Source organism: Cetorhinus maximus, chromosome 12 (genome assembly GCF_964194155.1).
Source record: "Cetorhinus maximus chromosome 12, sCetMax3.hap1.1, whole genome shotgun sequence".
Lineage (NCBI taxonomy): Eukaryota > Metazoa > Chordata > Chondrichthyes > Lamniformes > Cetorhinidae > Cetorhinus > Cetorhinus maximus.
Window position 1 is genome coordinate 38,953,491 of NC_135890.1, and position 16,958 is coordinate 38,970,448.

At 42.2% G+C, this 16,958-nt stretch overlaps 1 protein-coding gene across 11 annotated transcripts in view; it reads left to right on the plus strand.

Moving 5' to 3' along the window:
* celsr1a (cadherin EGF LAG seven-pass G-type receptor 1a) overlaps window positions 1-16,958 on the plus strand; it is a 365,300-nt gene that overhangs the window by 190,229 nt on the left and 158,113 nt on the right. For all 11 annotated transcript variants that reach the window (XM_078553378.1, XM_078553370.1, XM_078553374.1 and 8 more), the window contains one exon: window positions 13,881-14,103. In XM_078553378.1, coding sequence (XP_078409504.1) covers window positions 13,881-14,103 — 223 coding nt within the window. The remainder of the gene's footprint in view (window positions 1-13,880; window positions 14,104-16,958) is intronic.

Sequence of the window (16,958 nt, forward strand, 5' to 3'; positions counted from 1 at the left end):
CAGAACTGCAAGTGCCCACCGAAGCACCTGATGTTCAGGCAACTCCAGAAAAGGAGGTTCCTGGCAAGGAATCTGAAGTTGTGAAGCTGCGACGTTCCACATGTATTAGAAAACCACCTGAAAGACTGAACTTGTAAATTCCTTACCCAGTGCAAATATCATGTTGTCTTGAAAAATTTATACTTGTAAATATATGTATAGCCAAGTTAAAGGGGGAGGAATGTAGTAATTATGGTTTCATTTTGTGTGTAATGTACTTTTAAGAATAATACTTGTTAAGGAAGATCACATGATCTGTAGTAACCAATAGGAGAGTCGCACAGGCTACCTCAGCAGCCAGTGTAGAGATAGAATTGGAGTTGAAAGCACACGTGTAGTTGCTGCTGAGTGTGTTGTAAATAAACTTAATGTTTCCACCCAAGAAGTGCCTGTAGATCAACTCTATCATTAATAGCACAACTCGGCCACCCTACAACAAGAAGTCAAAGTGCTGAGATAATGTGAATGATTTGAAGCTGCTCATCATTCCCTTTTTAATACTTGTAAATGAGAAAAATAGCAAAATGAATTTGAAGCAGAAACACTGATTCACAAACAGCCTTACAATCATGCAAAAGAATGTCTATTGTAGGAAGGACAGGAAGTGCCAAGTGACTGTCATCTATTTGATAAATTCCATCCACATGATGATAGGGTAGGATATCAAAATAATTCAATGTTAAGAAAACCTCAATCTTTTCCTTCTTACTTACTCCATAGTCACTATACCCTCTGCTTCCTGTGAACAGTAATTATTATTCTTTTCTTTTTTCATGCTGTCTTTTCCATAAACTAAATGTCTTAAGGTGATGATAGTTGACCTGTCTTCATACGTCTAGTTTTGCCAACATGAAAGGATTTTAAATACTTTCAAATACAGTCATCTACGAAATAGGATTACACAATAATTAGCCAATTACCTCTGGAACTGGTCTGGCTTCCTTTCTAATGGGGATCAACCTGAAAGGAGACAACTTCATGGTTAAGTTTGTGATGGGCCTTCACGGTAAGAAAGTGAGGTTTAAACAAATAGTGCTGAAATAGTCAATTATTAAATCTGTAGGATGCCTCCTTATTTTGGAGGTTTTGATTTTATAGAGGTGCTGTCTGAGAATGTGTATAGTGAACTGGATATTGTAGGTGGAGGAAGGGACCCAAAATAACATGCATTGTTTTCATCTTCACAAATGGTCTATCTGCATGATAATTTTCTGTATCAGTATCCCGGTTATATGGCAGCTGCAATTTCAGGGAATGGTAAGAAGTGGTCCCGGTTTCTCATTAGGCGTTCCGGTGCCCAACAATGTGCTCAAAATAGCTCAGATGACCCAGTTTGCAGCTTTCCCCTCTTTACATGAACCATATCAGAGATTCCCATCAGCACTTCGCATTTTCACACAGCACCAGCATCTTTTCTCTTCACTTCCTCTCCCCTCCCTTTTACCCCACGCTCTATTTACTGAAGGCAAACTAAAAATAACCTCTCAGCAACACCCTGCGATTTGGAATGCCCCCACTTGCTGGCCATTGAACGGCTTCACCGGGATGCTCCCACATGCGCGGAAATCCTTCTCACCTACATTTGGAACCGGGAAGGAACCAGCATCCGGGTGATGACAGGAGATTGACAGTGATGTCCACCAACTGCAAGCCGCACTTGAAGAGGTAGTCAGACGGCGCCCAAAAGTAAACCACCAATCAGCACTGACAAAGGTGGCAGGCATGTTTGGTTGTGTCGTGGCATGTTCATCCAAACTTCTCATTGAAAGATCATGAGCTTTCCTGCTTGTGACTCTGGGTACAAACAAAATCTCTCTTGCTTGAGGTACGTTCGCTAGTTTAAAAACCCGCTTCTAGCTGAAAATATCTATTGTTAAAACCCAGTGTGCAAATGAAAATAAGCAAGGCTTTAAAATGGAGATTGGTCTTACCATTGTACGTTGCACAGCAAAGTTAGAGCAGAATGAAGGATTCTGGGATTTTGTAACAAGCATAGCTTTGGTTCAGTTTTTTAAGAAAATGGAGCAGAGATGTCATTGAAACAAAAATCTGTGGTTCACATCTGCAGCCTTCAATAATTGGGTGTCTTTAGGGTGGCCAAATCTGACTCAGCATATTCTGAGGAATATCGTCACATGACCTCCTACCTTCAACTGCCCCTCCCCCAGACTCCTGCCATTAGTCACCCAACATGTCAATCATCACGGAGCCCTGCTTCCCAAGGCTTTTCAATGTGTTCTGGTTTTGACTTTTGAAAATCTGGTCACCCTGTTTCAGGGCCCTCCTGCTTTTACATACGCATGGTTCAATGAAAGATCATTTCAAAGCACATCATCAGGGTACTCACAAAATATCTTCATGGAGAAAATTCACAGGTTTCTATCTCCCACTTCTGCCAAGATATGTCTAGAACCATAGAACACTACAGCACAGAAAACAGGCCATTCGGCCCTTCTAGTCTGTGCCTAAATATTATTCCGCTAGTCCAATTGACCTGCACCTAGTCCATAACCTTCCAGACCTCTCCCATCCATGTATCTATCTAATTTATTCTTAAAACTTAAGAGTGAGCCCGCATTTACCACATCAGATGGTAGCTCGTTCCACACTCTCACCACTCTGAGTGAAGAAGTTCCCCCTAAACCTTTCCCCTTTCACCCTAAAGCCATGTCCTCTCGTGTTTATTTCTCCTAATCTAAGTGGAAAGAGCCTACTCGCATTTACTCTGTCTATACCCCTCACAATTTTGTAAACTTCTATCAAATCCCCCCTCATTCTTCTACGCTCCAAGGAATAAAGTCCTAACCTGTTTAATCTTTCCCTGTAACTCAACTCCTTAAGACCCGGCAACATCCTAGTAAATCTTCTCTGCACTCTCTCAATCTTACTGATATCCTTCCTGTAGTTAGGCGACCAGAACTGCGCACAATACTCCAAAGTTGGCCTCACCAATGTCTTTTACAACCTCACCATAACATCCCAACTCCTATACTCAATACTTTGATTTATGAAGGCCAGTATGCCAAAAGCTTTCTTTACAACCTTGTCTACCTGTGACGCCACTTTCAGGGAATTATGTATCTGAACTCCCAGATCCCTTTGTTCCTCTGCACTCCTCAGTGCCCTACCATTTACTGTGTATGTCCTACCTTGGTTTGACCTTCCAAAATGTAACACCTCACACTTTTCCGCATTAAATTCCATCTGCCATTTTCTGGCCCATTTTTGGTGGTTATTTTATTACACCAGTGCTCCTTTAAATCGTTTTTAACCTCACAGCTAAATGCCTTGTTGAAGAGTTTAGCCAGGGTCAAGACACAAGTATTCATTTATGGAAAGTATTATGCTAAAAATGAGAGGGCCTCAAAAAGAGTAAATTCATTTGTGGGAGTCAAGGCATACACATACATTAGTATTGCTGGTATTTCTGTACAACATGAATTGGTTAAATGGTTGAGCGAGTAGCTACCACAAGTTTTCCACATACGCAGTGAAGGATTCCTTCATCTTTGCAAAGACCATACAGGACTACCATATCGATTGCAATGCCATGTCCATGCGCTCGTCTGACATTGCTAACCTATTCAGTAATGCACCGCTCAAGAGAGCCATAGATATTTGTTCTGCGTCGTTACATCATGATGATCTAGACACGCCGCCATTGTTGGAATCTGTATTCATTGGGCTTATGAACTCAGTAACTCATGCAGATGCGTTCAGTTTTAACGTATGCCCAAATAGGTGATGTTGCCATGGGATCCCTCAGGCCCAGCTCTCGCAAACATCCTTGTAGACATCCACGAGGAATGCGTCTTCGATGGAATAACACTTAACCTCCTACCTCTTGCTTATTTGTGATATGTGGAAGATATGCTATATTTGAATCTGCAACTGCATGTAAGAATTTCCTTACACACCATAATAGGCTCCATCCTGTGCTCAAGTTCACCTTTGAAATGGAGCAGTCAAAACAGCTCCCTTTCCTCAAAGTGCGAGTTGAGAAAAGTGCCAGTGGGTTCCCTACTACTGTCTACCACAAGCCCACCTTCACTGGTTAATAGAGATTTTGAGATTCCTACAGTTCTATGTGCTATAAGATTGACCTTACTGGCAACCTTGTAAATTTGCTCATTGCTCACCATGCAAGCTTGATGCTGAAATAGGGCACATCAAAGCTATTCTGTGGGATAATGGTTACCCTGATCAGATCATTGTTCATCGTATATCGGTGCAAACTCATGAATGGGCCTAAGGCTGCCATTTTTGCTTCTGAAAAATACCCATTCTACCTCAGATTAGAGGTATCAAAAATTTGAGCAACAGGTGAAGCTAGCCATTTCATGCGTTGGCATAGTGGTATTGTGGCTGAACTGGTAATCCAGAGACCCAGGGTAATGCTCTGGGGACGCGGATTCAAATCCCACCATGGCAGATGGTGGAATCTGAATTTAATAAAAGTCTGTAATTAAAAGTCTAATGATGACCATGAAACCATTGTCGATTGTTGTAAAGATGCATATCGTTCACTAATGTCCTTTAGGGAAAGAAACCTGCCGTCCTCACCTGGGCAGGCCTACTTGTGACTCCAGATCTGAAGTAATGTGGTTGACTCTTAAATGCCCTCTGAAATCAAACCGCGACAAAGTCTATAGAAAGGAATGAAATTGGATGGACCACCCAGCATCGACTTAGGCACCAGAAACGGCAATGGCAAACCCAGCCCTGTCGACCCCGCAAAGTCCTCCTTACTAACACCTGGGAGCTTGTGCCAAAGTTGGGAGAGCTGTCTCACAGGCTGGTCAAGCAACAGTGTGGCATAGTCATAGTCATGGAATCATACCTTGCAGATCATGTCCCTGACATCACCATCACTATCCTTGGGTATGTCCTGTTGCACTGGCAGATCCAGTAGAGGTGGCAGCACTGTGGTATACAGTTGGGGAGGTGTTGCCCTGGGAGTCCTCAACACCAACTCCAGACCCCATGAAGTCTCATGGCATCAGGTCAAATATGGACAAGGAAACCTCCTGCTGATTACCACATACTGCCCTCCAGTGCTGAATCAGTACTCCTCCATGTTGAACACCACTTGGAGGAAGCACTGAGGGTGGCAAGAGCACAGAATGTACTCTGAATGGGGGACTTCAATGCCCATCATCAAGAATGGCTCAATAGCACCACCACAGACCGAGCTGGCTGAATCCTAAAGGACGTAGTTGCTATACTGAGCCTGTGACAGGTGGTGAGGGAACTAACAAGAGGGAAAAACATACATGGCCTCATCCTCGCCAACCTGCCTGCCACAGATACATCTTTCCATGACAGCATTGGTAGGAGTGACCACTGCATAGTCCTTGTGAAGACAAGTCCCATCTTCATATTGAAAATACCCTCCATCGTGTTGTGTGGCACTACCACCGTGCTAAATGGGATAGATTTCAAACAGGTCTAGCAACTCAAAACTGGGTAACCATGAGGCGCTGTGGGCCATCATCAGCAACAGAATTGTACTTAACCACAATCTGTAACCTCATGGGCCGGCATATTACTCTACCATTACCAACAAGCCAGGGGATCAACTTTGGTTCAATGAAGAGTGCAGGAGGGCATACCAGGAGCAGCACCAGGCATACCTAAAAATGAGGTGTCAGCCTGGTGAAGCTACAACACAAGGACTACTTGCGTGCCAAATAGCATAAGCAGCAAGTGATAAACAGAGCTAAGCAATTCCACAACCAACGAATCAGATCTAAGCTCTGCAGTCCTGCCACATCAGCCGTGAATGGTGGTGGACAAGTAAACAACTCGCTGGAGGAGGAGGTTGCACAAACATCCCCATCCTCAATGATGGAGGAGCCCAGCACATCAGTGCAAAGGATAAGGCTGAAGCATTCGCAACAACCTTCAGCCAGAAGTGCTTAGTGGATGACCCATCTCTGCCTCCTCCAGAGGTCCCCAGCATCATAGAAGCCAGTCTTCAGCCAATTCAATTCACTGCACATGATATCAAGAAATGGCTGAAGGCACTGGATAATGCAAAGGCTATGGGCTCTGACAGTATTCCGGCAATAGTACTGAAGACTTGGGCTCCAGAGCTTTCCGCGCCCCTAGCCAAGCTGTTCTAGTACATCTACAACACAGGCATCTGCCCGGCAATGTGGGAAATTGCCCAGGTATGTCCTGTACACACAAAGCAGGACAAATCCAACCCAACCAATCAGCCCCATCAGCCTATTCTCCATCATCAGTAATGTAATGGAAGGGGTCATCAACAGTGGTATCAAGTGGCACTTGCTTAGCAATTACCTGCTCACTGGCACCAAGTTTGGATTCCGCCAGGAGCGCTCAGCTCCAGACCTCATTCAAGCCTTAGTTCAAACATGGACAAAAGAGCTGAACTCCAGAGGTGAGGTGAGAGTGACTGCCCTTGACATCAAGGCAGCATTTGACTGAGTGTGGCATCAAGGAGCCCGAGCAAAACTGGAGTCAATTGGAATCGGGGAAAAACTGTCCGCTGGTTGGAGTCACACCTAACACAAAGGAAGATGGTTGTGGTTGTTGAAGGTCAATCATCTCAGTTCCAGGACATCACTGCAGGAGTTCCTCAGGGTAGTGTCCTAGGCCCAACTATCTTGAGCTGCTTCATCAGTGACCTTCCATCCATCATAAGGTCAGAAGTGGGGTGTTCACTGATGATTGCACAATGTTCACCATTTGCAACTCCTCAGATACTGAAGCAGCCCATGTCCAAATGCAGCAAGACCTGGACATTATCCAGCCTGACAAGTGGGAAGTAACATTCACGCCACGCAAATACCAGGCAATGACCATCTCCAACAAGAGAGGATCTAACCATCACATCCTCAACATTCAATGGCATTACTGTCTCTGAATCCCCCACTATCAACATCCTGGGGTTTACCATTGACCAGAACCTGCACTGGACTAACCATATAAATACTGTAGCTACAAGAGCAGGTCAGAGGCTAGGAATCCTGAGGTGAGTAACTCATCTCCTGACTCCCCAAAGCCTGTCCGCAAGGCACAAGTCAGGAGTGCGATGGAATACTCTCCACTTGCCTGGATGAGTGCAGTTCCAACAACACTCAAGAAGGTTAACACGATCCAGGCCAAAGCAGCCTGCTTGATTGGCACCCCATCCACAAACATTCACTCCCTCCACCACTGACATACAGTAGCAGCAGTGTGTACCATCTACAGGATGCACTGCAGAAACTCACCAAGGCTCTTTAGACAGCACCTTCCAAACCCACAACCACAACCACTAGAAGGACAAGGGCAGTAGATACATGGGAACACCACCACCTGGAAGTTCCCCTCCAAGCCACTCACCATCTTGACTTGGAAATATATCACTGTTCTTTCACTGCTGCTAAGACAAAACCCTGGAACTCCCTCCCTTACAGCACTGTGGGTGTACCTACACCACATGGATTACAGCGATTCAAGAAGGCAGCTCACCACCATCTTTTCAATGGCAATTAGGGATGGGCAAAAAATTGCTGGCCCAGCCAGTGACACCCACATCCCATAAATGAATTCAAAACATGAAGTAGCAACATGAGCGGCATTCTCCACTAACAGAATACTGCCATCAAGCTAAACAGATATTCTGCTTATCACACAAATGAGTAAATAGGGTTTTCTCTCCGGCTGTCCTGGTCAATATTCATTTCTCAATTAACACAATCAAAATAGATTAACCGGCTGTTTATCTCATTTATAGGACTTTGCCAAATGCCAATTGGCTGCCATGTCTGGCTACATAACAACAGGAATTGCATTTAAAAGTAATTCATTGGTGTGAAATGCTTTGGAAATCCTCTGAAAGGTGCAATTAATGCAAGTTATTTCTGTTATCATAAGTAAGCAGGTTACATGCAAAAATGCACCTGAAGCCCTTGGGAGGTTGAGCAGGGGGTGGGGAAGAAAAGATTGATATAAATAAATAGGAAATAACCTGCATTTATATAGCACCATTCACAACCATGGGCATTCCAAAGCGCTTCATAGCCAATTCATCATTTTTGAAGTGCAGTTTTTGTTATATAAGCAAATGTAGCAGCCAATTTGCACAAAGTCAAGTCCAACAGTAAATGGAATAAATTGACACTTAACCTTCGATGTTTCATTCGACCTTACGCTTGGTCTGTGTTAATTACTGTAAATCCCATCATCTTGCTAAATATGGTCAGGTGCAGATCTGCATACTCCCTGATGGAAGTATTTCCTGCATATCCTGTGTTTACAGGTCAGTGCTCATTGTTTCAGTCCATCTATAAGTACTGTGAACTATGAATCTAAATCAACACCTATTCAAACCAACAGATACAAACTTAAATGATGGTACAAGAAAACACATTTTTGGCGTTGTATTTCATATGGAGCTCCTTGTTCTCACTTTCTTACTTGGAAAAGGACGGGATCTCAATTATGGACATTAAGTGGGTTGTTTTAAACAAAGAGGGGCAGAGGGGGAATTGTTCCACATATTGATTTGGGATGTCAGTTGTGGAGAGTCTACTCTTGCCTCAGCACAACAACCCCCATTAGTTCACAATAGTTTTCTCTGCATTTCTACTTGTAGATTTTAAAAAACCCATTAAAATTCATTGCGTGTGTTTAAAAAGGATATCCTGATCTGCCTCCTGAAGTATATTAATTTCCAGGTATGCAGGAAATTTGTAATTCAGGAATTATCCAGTCACCTCACATAAATAGAAGTTAACATCATACCTCCGAGGAAAGCCTCTGTACTCATATATTATCATTGATAATTACACATCTCATCATCTGTGCAGGTCTGTAGAATGTGTAAGGTTCTTCTAGGTATAGGCACCTTCTCATTGGGGTTAACACTTCTATTGTTCTTACTGTTCATTCGGTTAATCCATCTAGTTAGTTATGTTCCCCCGCATTGGTCCCATTATATCTCAAGGCTGTGCATGTGAGGAAAATACTAAGTGATATATTTTCATTCTGTTCACTATTTTTAGCAAAAGGAAAGGGCGTATGTATCAAGTAGTGCTTCCTCTGGTCTATTCACCTCTAGTTTTTTCTAAAAAAAAAGAGGCCAAATCAACTCTGTTCTGTTCATGTCATTAACTGGAGATGATTTTTCATTGAATGTTAACTGAATCGAGTTCCTGCTGGGCTGATGCCTGGCCTGAAGACCACCCACAGAAACTGGATATTCCAAACTGTGAGGCTGCCCTTTCAGATTGAGCATCTGCAACAGAGCAATCAGCAGCTTCCCCACACTTCAGCCAGGTAGATATTTCTTGCTAAAACAAAAATAAAAATACCTGGAAAAACTCAGCAGGTCTGGCAGCATCTGCGGAGAGGAACACAGTTAACATTTCGAGTCCATATGACTCTTCAACAGAACTAAGTAAAAATAGAAAAGAGGTGAAATATAAGCTGGTTATAAGTGAGCAGTTGATGCTACTTGACCACCAGACCAAAAACTGCTTTGAACTTATGCCTGTAAAGCTCACAGCAGCAAACACTTCTCACTCCACCATTTTGAGTAACACTAATTTCTGCTGCCAAACAGGAACTCAGCTTCCGTTCTGTCTGACAACACGTGCACAGTTTCTCCTGCTGCTGACTTCATTGTTGTGCCCCCGTTGACTGCCTCCTGTGGTGAACGGGGGCAGGAAACAGTGAAGGGTTGGAGCGAGAACAGTGTGTGTGTTCTTCTCTGTCTTTGTTAGATCTGCGCCATCATTGATGCAGGCAGCTACCTGGGATGTTGCTGTCAATGAGTCTTAGGCACTGCAAATGCAAGTGCAGGGAGTGCAGCCTCTGCAGTTGCTGCATCAGCAAATGCATCCTTTGATTGAATATTGATTTCTTAGTAATAAACCTGCCTGGTGCCTCTCTTATTCATGTGAATGAGTCAATCCAGGAAAAGTAGTTATGTTCAGCTCTGATATCAAGTCAGGCATTTGAAAAAAACACCATTGAATTTATGCTAGGGCATAAGCCATGCTTTAAATGCATCATTCATTGGCCATAAAAAACAAACAGATAATTGTAATGATTATGGTTTAGTTTAGTGTGTAATGTACCTTTAAGAATGATACTTGTTAAGGAAGATCACATAATCTGTAGTAACCAATAGGAGAGTCGCACAGGCTACCTCAGCAGCCAGTGTAGAGATAGAGTTGGAGTTGAAAGCACACGTGTAGTTGCTGCTGAGTATATTGTAAATAAACTTAATGTTTCCACTTAAGAAATGTCTGCAGTTTAACTCAATCAAAAATAGTAGCAACTCGGCCACCCTCACAAAAATAATCAACTCCTCAGCCCGTACAAGGAGGCACTCGGGAACAGACTTTCCAGTTAGTTTGACTTATTGGGCCATTTCATGGGAAAATGGCAACTTCCTCTCAGTCTCTTCCTTTAATGGGAGATTGGGCATTTGCTAAAGTTGCAATGCAACAATAAGCATGTATCTTATCATTATAGTGTAGGAGGGGGAAGATGACCCATCAAAGCCACCCAGCAGAAATAACTCTGTCAACTTTTGACACAACAGATGGACTCTATTGAAAATAATGACTCAAAAACAGTATCTTTGCTTTGTATTTCTACATAAGAATTTATGTGGCACTGTGGAATTGCATCTTTAGTGTTAAAAAGCTGGATTTATGCCTTGCCAATTATGTTTTGATAATCTGCTTGAATTTGGGTTTCTCTCTGATGTTATTCAGCACAATATTGTATTCCAATTCTATAAGGTGACTCCGTTACCCTATTTGCAATCTTCACGCTCTCCCTTCAGATACCATGCCCTAAGAGGGCATTGGCGACCATGGACTTCCTTGTGTTGGTCCATGGTTATCTTTGGCAAGTTACTGCAAGTGGTTTGCCGTTGCCTTCTGCAGGTTCTGGGTGAGGAGACTTTCCCACTCTTAATGCCTGCCATAGGTGGATTGGAAGGATTTTCAGGTTGATATTCAACCTGTTTGGTCACGTTATGAATGCACTTTCCATGGCCATCAAATTCTGGAGTGGCACTCAAGCTTGGGGCTTCTCGCTCAGAGGTAGGGATGCTACCTCTTTGTGCCACAAGACCCCCACCTTGTTTGCAATACATGAATTAATTTGCTGCCTCAGTTATCTTACTGCTGATATATTAAGTGACAGTCTTAGGTGAAACATCGAAGAATATGCATTGAGGCCCTATTGAAACACCTTGAGTTGGATATCCATAATTATTGCATTTTCTACAAGAGTACAAAGGTCCCTTTGGCTTGATGAAATGAATCTTTTGTAAACACAATTTCTTCAATATCTATGTCTTAAAGATGATATTTTTTGAAAGGAGTTTTCAAAAAACATGTTACTTGTGCTCACCTGAAAATAATGATATTGATGAATGGCCCTTACAACCATCGACAAAATTCTGAAAACCTGATCGGAATTCTTTTTACAGGTGACTGTGAAGTTGCTTGTGAGCATCAATTTTGTTGGTATTAGACCAGATGTTATTGAGTTACGTTGTTTTTACTGTTATCCAAGCCCAAGCAAGCAGATGTCCAGTGTGTACAGTAATAACAGGCCACGGCATAGAAACAGAGTGGCTTTCAGAGGGCAGATCATCTACAAAGAAAAGTTACCCATTTTGCACTATCTGAGGCCTGAAGGCTTTAATTCTTCATTTGGTTGGCTGAGCATTGTTAAAGAGGCACTTTGCATTGGAATCATCAAGTTAGCAAGGCGAGATGCATGGTCTCCTGATTGCTTATCCCAGAGACACGGGTTATCTGTCCTTGAAACAACAATGTCACCGAAACTGCTTTATCTTGTTTGAAAGGAATGGTTTTTATATAGGCTTTTGGTTACAGAAAAGAATGGTGTCTTGTGATGCTAATTCCTGCCAGTGCTAATTGTAGAGTCTGGAATTTGTATTTATGGTCACACCTACAGCTGTGCTTATGATCATCCTGAGGAAAGATGAACACAATGCAATAAAAATCTTGGTTAGCTTTTTTCTTGCAATTGAATTAATTTTAACTCTCTGCTTAAGAATGATGTGAAGCATTTTATAAGATGTCACAGCATCTCCAGTTCCCTTGCTGTGTAGGACATTGTTGGAATATCCATAAAGAAGGTCGCAAACAAAGGAAAAATTTAAATACATTTATCTGCACTAAAGCTGGTGGATTAATTTACATATGTAGCTGTTCTATGAATGTCAGAGTTACAGTTTTATAATTACAAAAACATATTCGCTGAGTTTTCCTCACTTTGTTATGTATCAGCTAATGTCAAGTTCCTGTATTTTTTTCAGTGTTTATTCTACATTACTTCATTTTTAAAGACATTTAAGCAACGAAATGGAAACCTTTGTTGGCTCGTGAGTGAAAACCGCTGGACTAGAGTTAATTTAAGCAGCTGAAAAGACCTCTACTCCATCTTTGGAGAAAAGCCTAATCTCCCTTTTAGAGAGAGATGATGCTTGCCCAGTCCATGTGTGCCAAATGATTTCAAAACATGAAAGGCAGTGGTGAAGTGTCAGGGCACTTTAAAACGAAAACCCCAATTGATAGTGTCTGTGACGATGATACTAATTGGAATGTGACAGCTGGTATCAGGCCTCATTAAATGCAGACAACCATAGCTTAGCCTGTTTTTTTTACCCCCTGAAGCAGTTGGTTAAGTTTTTAACAAAGAGCATTCTTTTAAACAATTCTCAAAAGCAAAGTTCAGACACGATCAACAGCAGTAGGAATGGTTTGATTGCTGATGAAGAGGTTAAAATGAACTATTGTCACTTACTGGCAAAGTTCCAACTAATGTACCTCGGCTGAGATGCAAATTATCTCCATTCTAAATTTGGTTGATGCTCTTGCTGCAAAGGAAGGGTTGTTTCCAATGGTAAAAATGTATCAAATAAAAGGTTTACGTTGTGAGCCATCTTAGTCTTAATTTTAGCAGCAGCTGTAGTGTGAGTTTATACCAGAAATAGAGCACCATAAGATCCCTTTGTCAAAAGTTAGAATCATTGAATGACACAACACAGAAGGAAGCCATTTGGCCCATTGTGCTAGTGCTGGCTCTTTTGTATCCTTTCCAACTAAACCCACTTCCCAGCTCTCCCCATAATCCTATAATTTGTTTTCTCTTCAAGTATTCACTGAATTCTCTTTTGAAAGTTACGCTTGAATCTGCTTCTGCCACCCTTTCAGGCAGTGCATTCCGAATCTTAACAACTTACCGGGAACCCTTGACAGAAGTAGTTTCAGAAGATGCACAGGTTAAACCAGCACTTCACAGTGGTTCAGCTGTTATTCTTATCACGCCGTCTCATACTGGGCAAAAATATTTCTTTGAATTTTGTGGTATTTTAAACAAAACCTAAAGCAGACTCAAAACCTACCACATTCCATATATTGCTATGTCTGATTATAATGATTTCTAGTAAAAAGTTAGCTGGAAACCATATCTTCACAGTTGTCAATGCCAAATTTTGTGTTAGTGTCTTTCTACCATTTCTAACTGAATCAAAATGAAAAATGTCCTTTTGAACTGATACAATAGTATCTACAGAAGGAGGTGTGACACACAGCAGTCAGCATTGAGTAGTTGATTCATTTACGAATAAATCATAGTGGTCGAGACACTGGGGGAAACTTGGGCCAGCAATATACTGATCAGCCTTGTCTTTAATAGAAGTGTTGCCACTTCAGGAGCTGCAACTATATGGTGAAAGCAGGACAACATAAAAACAAACAAACTGCTCAGTTGCCCTTCTCAATGATTGCCAGGGATGATAATAAATCAGATATATATTCTCTCCTGTATTTTAGGTGACCATTGTGAAGTGAGCAGCCGATCAGGCCGCTGTGCACCCGGAGTCTGCAAGAATGGAGGAACCTGCGTTAATCTACTTGTTGGCGGTTTCAGATGTGAATGCCCATCTGGCGAGTATGAGAGGCCATACTGTGAAATGACAACCCGTAGCTTTCCTCCACAGTCATTTGTGACTTTCAAGGGCCTACGGCAGCGCTTCCATTTCACTGTCTCCCTCATGTGAGTACAAATGACTAAAGGCAAACTCATGCAATTAAAACTCTCAAGAAAAGTGAGCCAAACTGAGGAGTGAATGTTAATATTGAACTGGAGTGAAGTGTAGGAGTCAAGTCTGTAAAGTTCTGTCAGTAGTTTGGACCTTGGTTATTTTCCAAATTTGTGAAAGTTAATGACAAGGTGACTTTCCCGCTTGTAAGCCAGAACTATAGGACATACGAATGGAATGAATAAGTGTTAAATAAGTCTGGAAACTGGAAATTTCTTTCCTCACAGCATTATGGCTATATAAAAAAGACAGCTAACAAGATAAACTGCTGGATAAATATCTGTCAAAGAATGGGTTTGGCGATCAGTGATGATTTAATGCTAAGTCTCAGTGATGGTCTTAGTGCTGTCAGAATGATGACTAAGCAATCTGTGGAATATCAGGATGAATAATGTGATTTTTAATTCAGAATGAATTAAATTCTGGAGGTTTTCTTGATTTCCTTCCAGAGTTGAGGAGAAACCTTTGAGTTTCATCTTGTTTAAGATTGTATTTGTGGTCAGTTGTGTTGTGAATGGAGCAGACAAACCAGAGTCCACATGGTCTGTGACATAGCTCACATTTGCCCATGTTGAAATCTATTTGCCCATTCTTAGCCTATCAATATTTGTTTGTAATTTTATGCTTCCATTTACACTGAATATATGGCTTTCTATTCCACCATCTAAGTCGTTAATGAATACAGTGAATAGCTGAGGTCCCAGCACAGTTCCCTCCAGGACACCAGTAGCTACATTCTACCAATTAGAGCACTTCCCAATGTTTGTACTCTTTGTATCTTTCAACTCAGACAATTTCCTAAACAGTTCAATAATTTGCCACCAATTCCATGAGCTTCAACTTGGCTCAACAACCTCTTATGAGGAACTAGAAATCAAATGCCTTCTGGAAGTCCATAAATAACATCCACAGAAACTACCCTGTCCATAACTTTTAGTCACCTTCTCTAAAAATTCATTCAGTTTCATCAAGCATGACCCACCTTTTACAAAACCATGTTGGCTCTCTCTGACCAGCTGAAACTTTTCAAGGTGTTGGCCCCCTACCCTTAATTAAAGACTCCTAACAGTTTCCCAGCAACGTACGCTAGGCTAACTGGTTTATAATTCCCTGGTTTCCCTCTCACATTTCTTAAATAGCAGTGTTACATGTGAAATTTTCCAATCATAAGGAACAATTCCTGGATTAGGAGAACTTCGGAGGATTACAATCAAGGTGTCTGCAATATTCTCACTTACTTTGTTTTCTTTTTATTCATTTACAGGATTTGGGCTTCGCTGGCTGGGTCAGCATTTATTGCCCATCCCTAGTTGCCCTTGAGAAGGTGGTGGTGAGCTGCCTCTTGAACCATTGCAGTCCATGTGGTGTAGATACACCCACAGTTTATTATTTAAAATCCTTCCATCGAAGCAATCTAATCCTGGGAATTGTCTCTCTGTAGTGCCGTTATTTTCTTTATTGCTGTTATTTTGCTTGCATTAATATTAGTGAGTTCCTGTCCTTGAGATGTCTGACATACTGACTTCCTCTAACATAAATACTGACCCAAGATAATTAATCAGTATGTCTGCCATTTCCTTCATTTCATGACAATTTCACTATTATCACATTTCAATGACCCCATGTTGAAGGTGGTAGGGCCTAGGACACTCGTCTGAGGAATTCCAGCAGTGATGTCCTAGGATTGAGATGATTGACGTCCAACAACCACAACCACCTTCCTTTGTGCCAGATGACTCCAACCAGTGAGAGATTTCCCTCGATTCCCATTGACTTCAGTTTTGCTAGGGCTCCTTGATGTCCCACTTGGTCAAATGCTTCCTTGATGTCAAGTATAGTCACTCGCACCTCACCTCTTGAGTTCAGGTCTTTTGGTCCATAACAAAACAGAATTACCTGCAAAAACTCAGCAGGTCTGGCAGCATCGGTGGAGAAGAAAAGAGTCGACGTTTCAAGTCCACATGACCCTTCAACAGAACTGAGTATAGTTAGGAGAGGGGTGAAATATAAGCTGGTTTAAGGTGGGGGGGCGGGGGGAGAGAAGTTGAGAGTGGGGTTGTTGTAGGGACAAGCAAGCAGTAATAGGAGCAGATAATCAAAAGATGTCACAGACAAAAGGATCAAAGAGGTGTTGAAGGTGGTGATATTATCTAAGAAAAGTGCTAATTAAGAATGCATGGCAGGACACTCAAGGTACAGCTCTAGTGGGGGTGGGGTGGAAAGACTGACAAGGTATTAGTTGTAGATTTAAAAATAATGGAAATAGGTGGGAAAAGAAAAATCTATATAAATTATTGGAAAAAACAAAAGGGAGGGGGAAGAAATGGGGTGGGGATGCGGGGAGGAAGTTTAAGATCTAAAGTTGTTGAATTCAATATTCAGCCTGGAAGGCTGTAAAGTGCCTAGTCGGAAGATGAGGTGCTGTTCCTCCAGTTTGCGTTGGGCTTCACTGGAACAATGCAGCAAGCCAAGGACAGACATGTGGGCAAGAGAGCAGGGTGGAGTGTTAAAATGGCAAGCGACAGGGAGGTTTGTTGGGCCTTTCTTGCGGACAGACCGCAGGTGTTCTGCAAAGCGGTCACCCAGTTTGCATTTGGTCTCTCCAATGTAGAGGAGACCGCATTGGGAGCAACGAATGCAGTAGACTAAGTTAGGGGAAATGCAAGTGAAATGCTGCTTCATTTGAAAGGAGTGTTTGGGCCCTTGGACGGTGAGGAGAGAGGAAGTGAAGGGGCAGGTGTTGCATCTTCTGCGTGGGCATGGGGAGGTGCCTTAGGTGGGGGTTGAGGAGTAGGGGGTGATGGAGGAG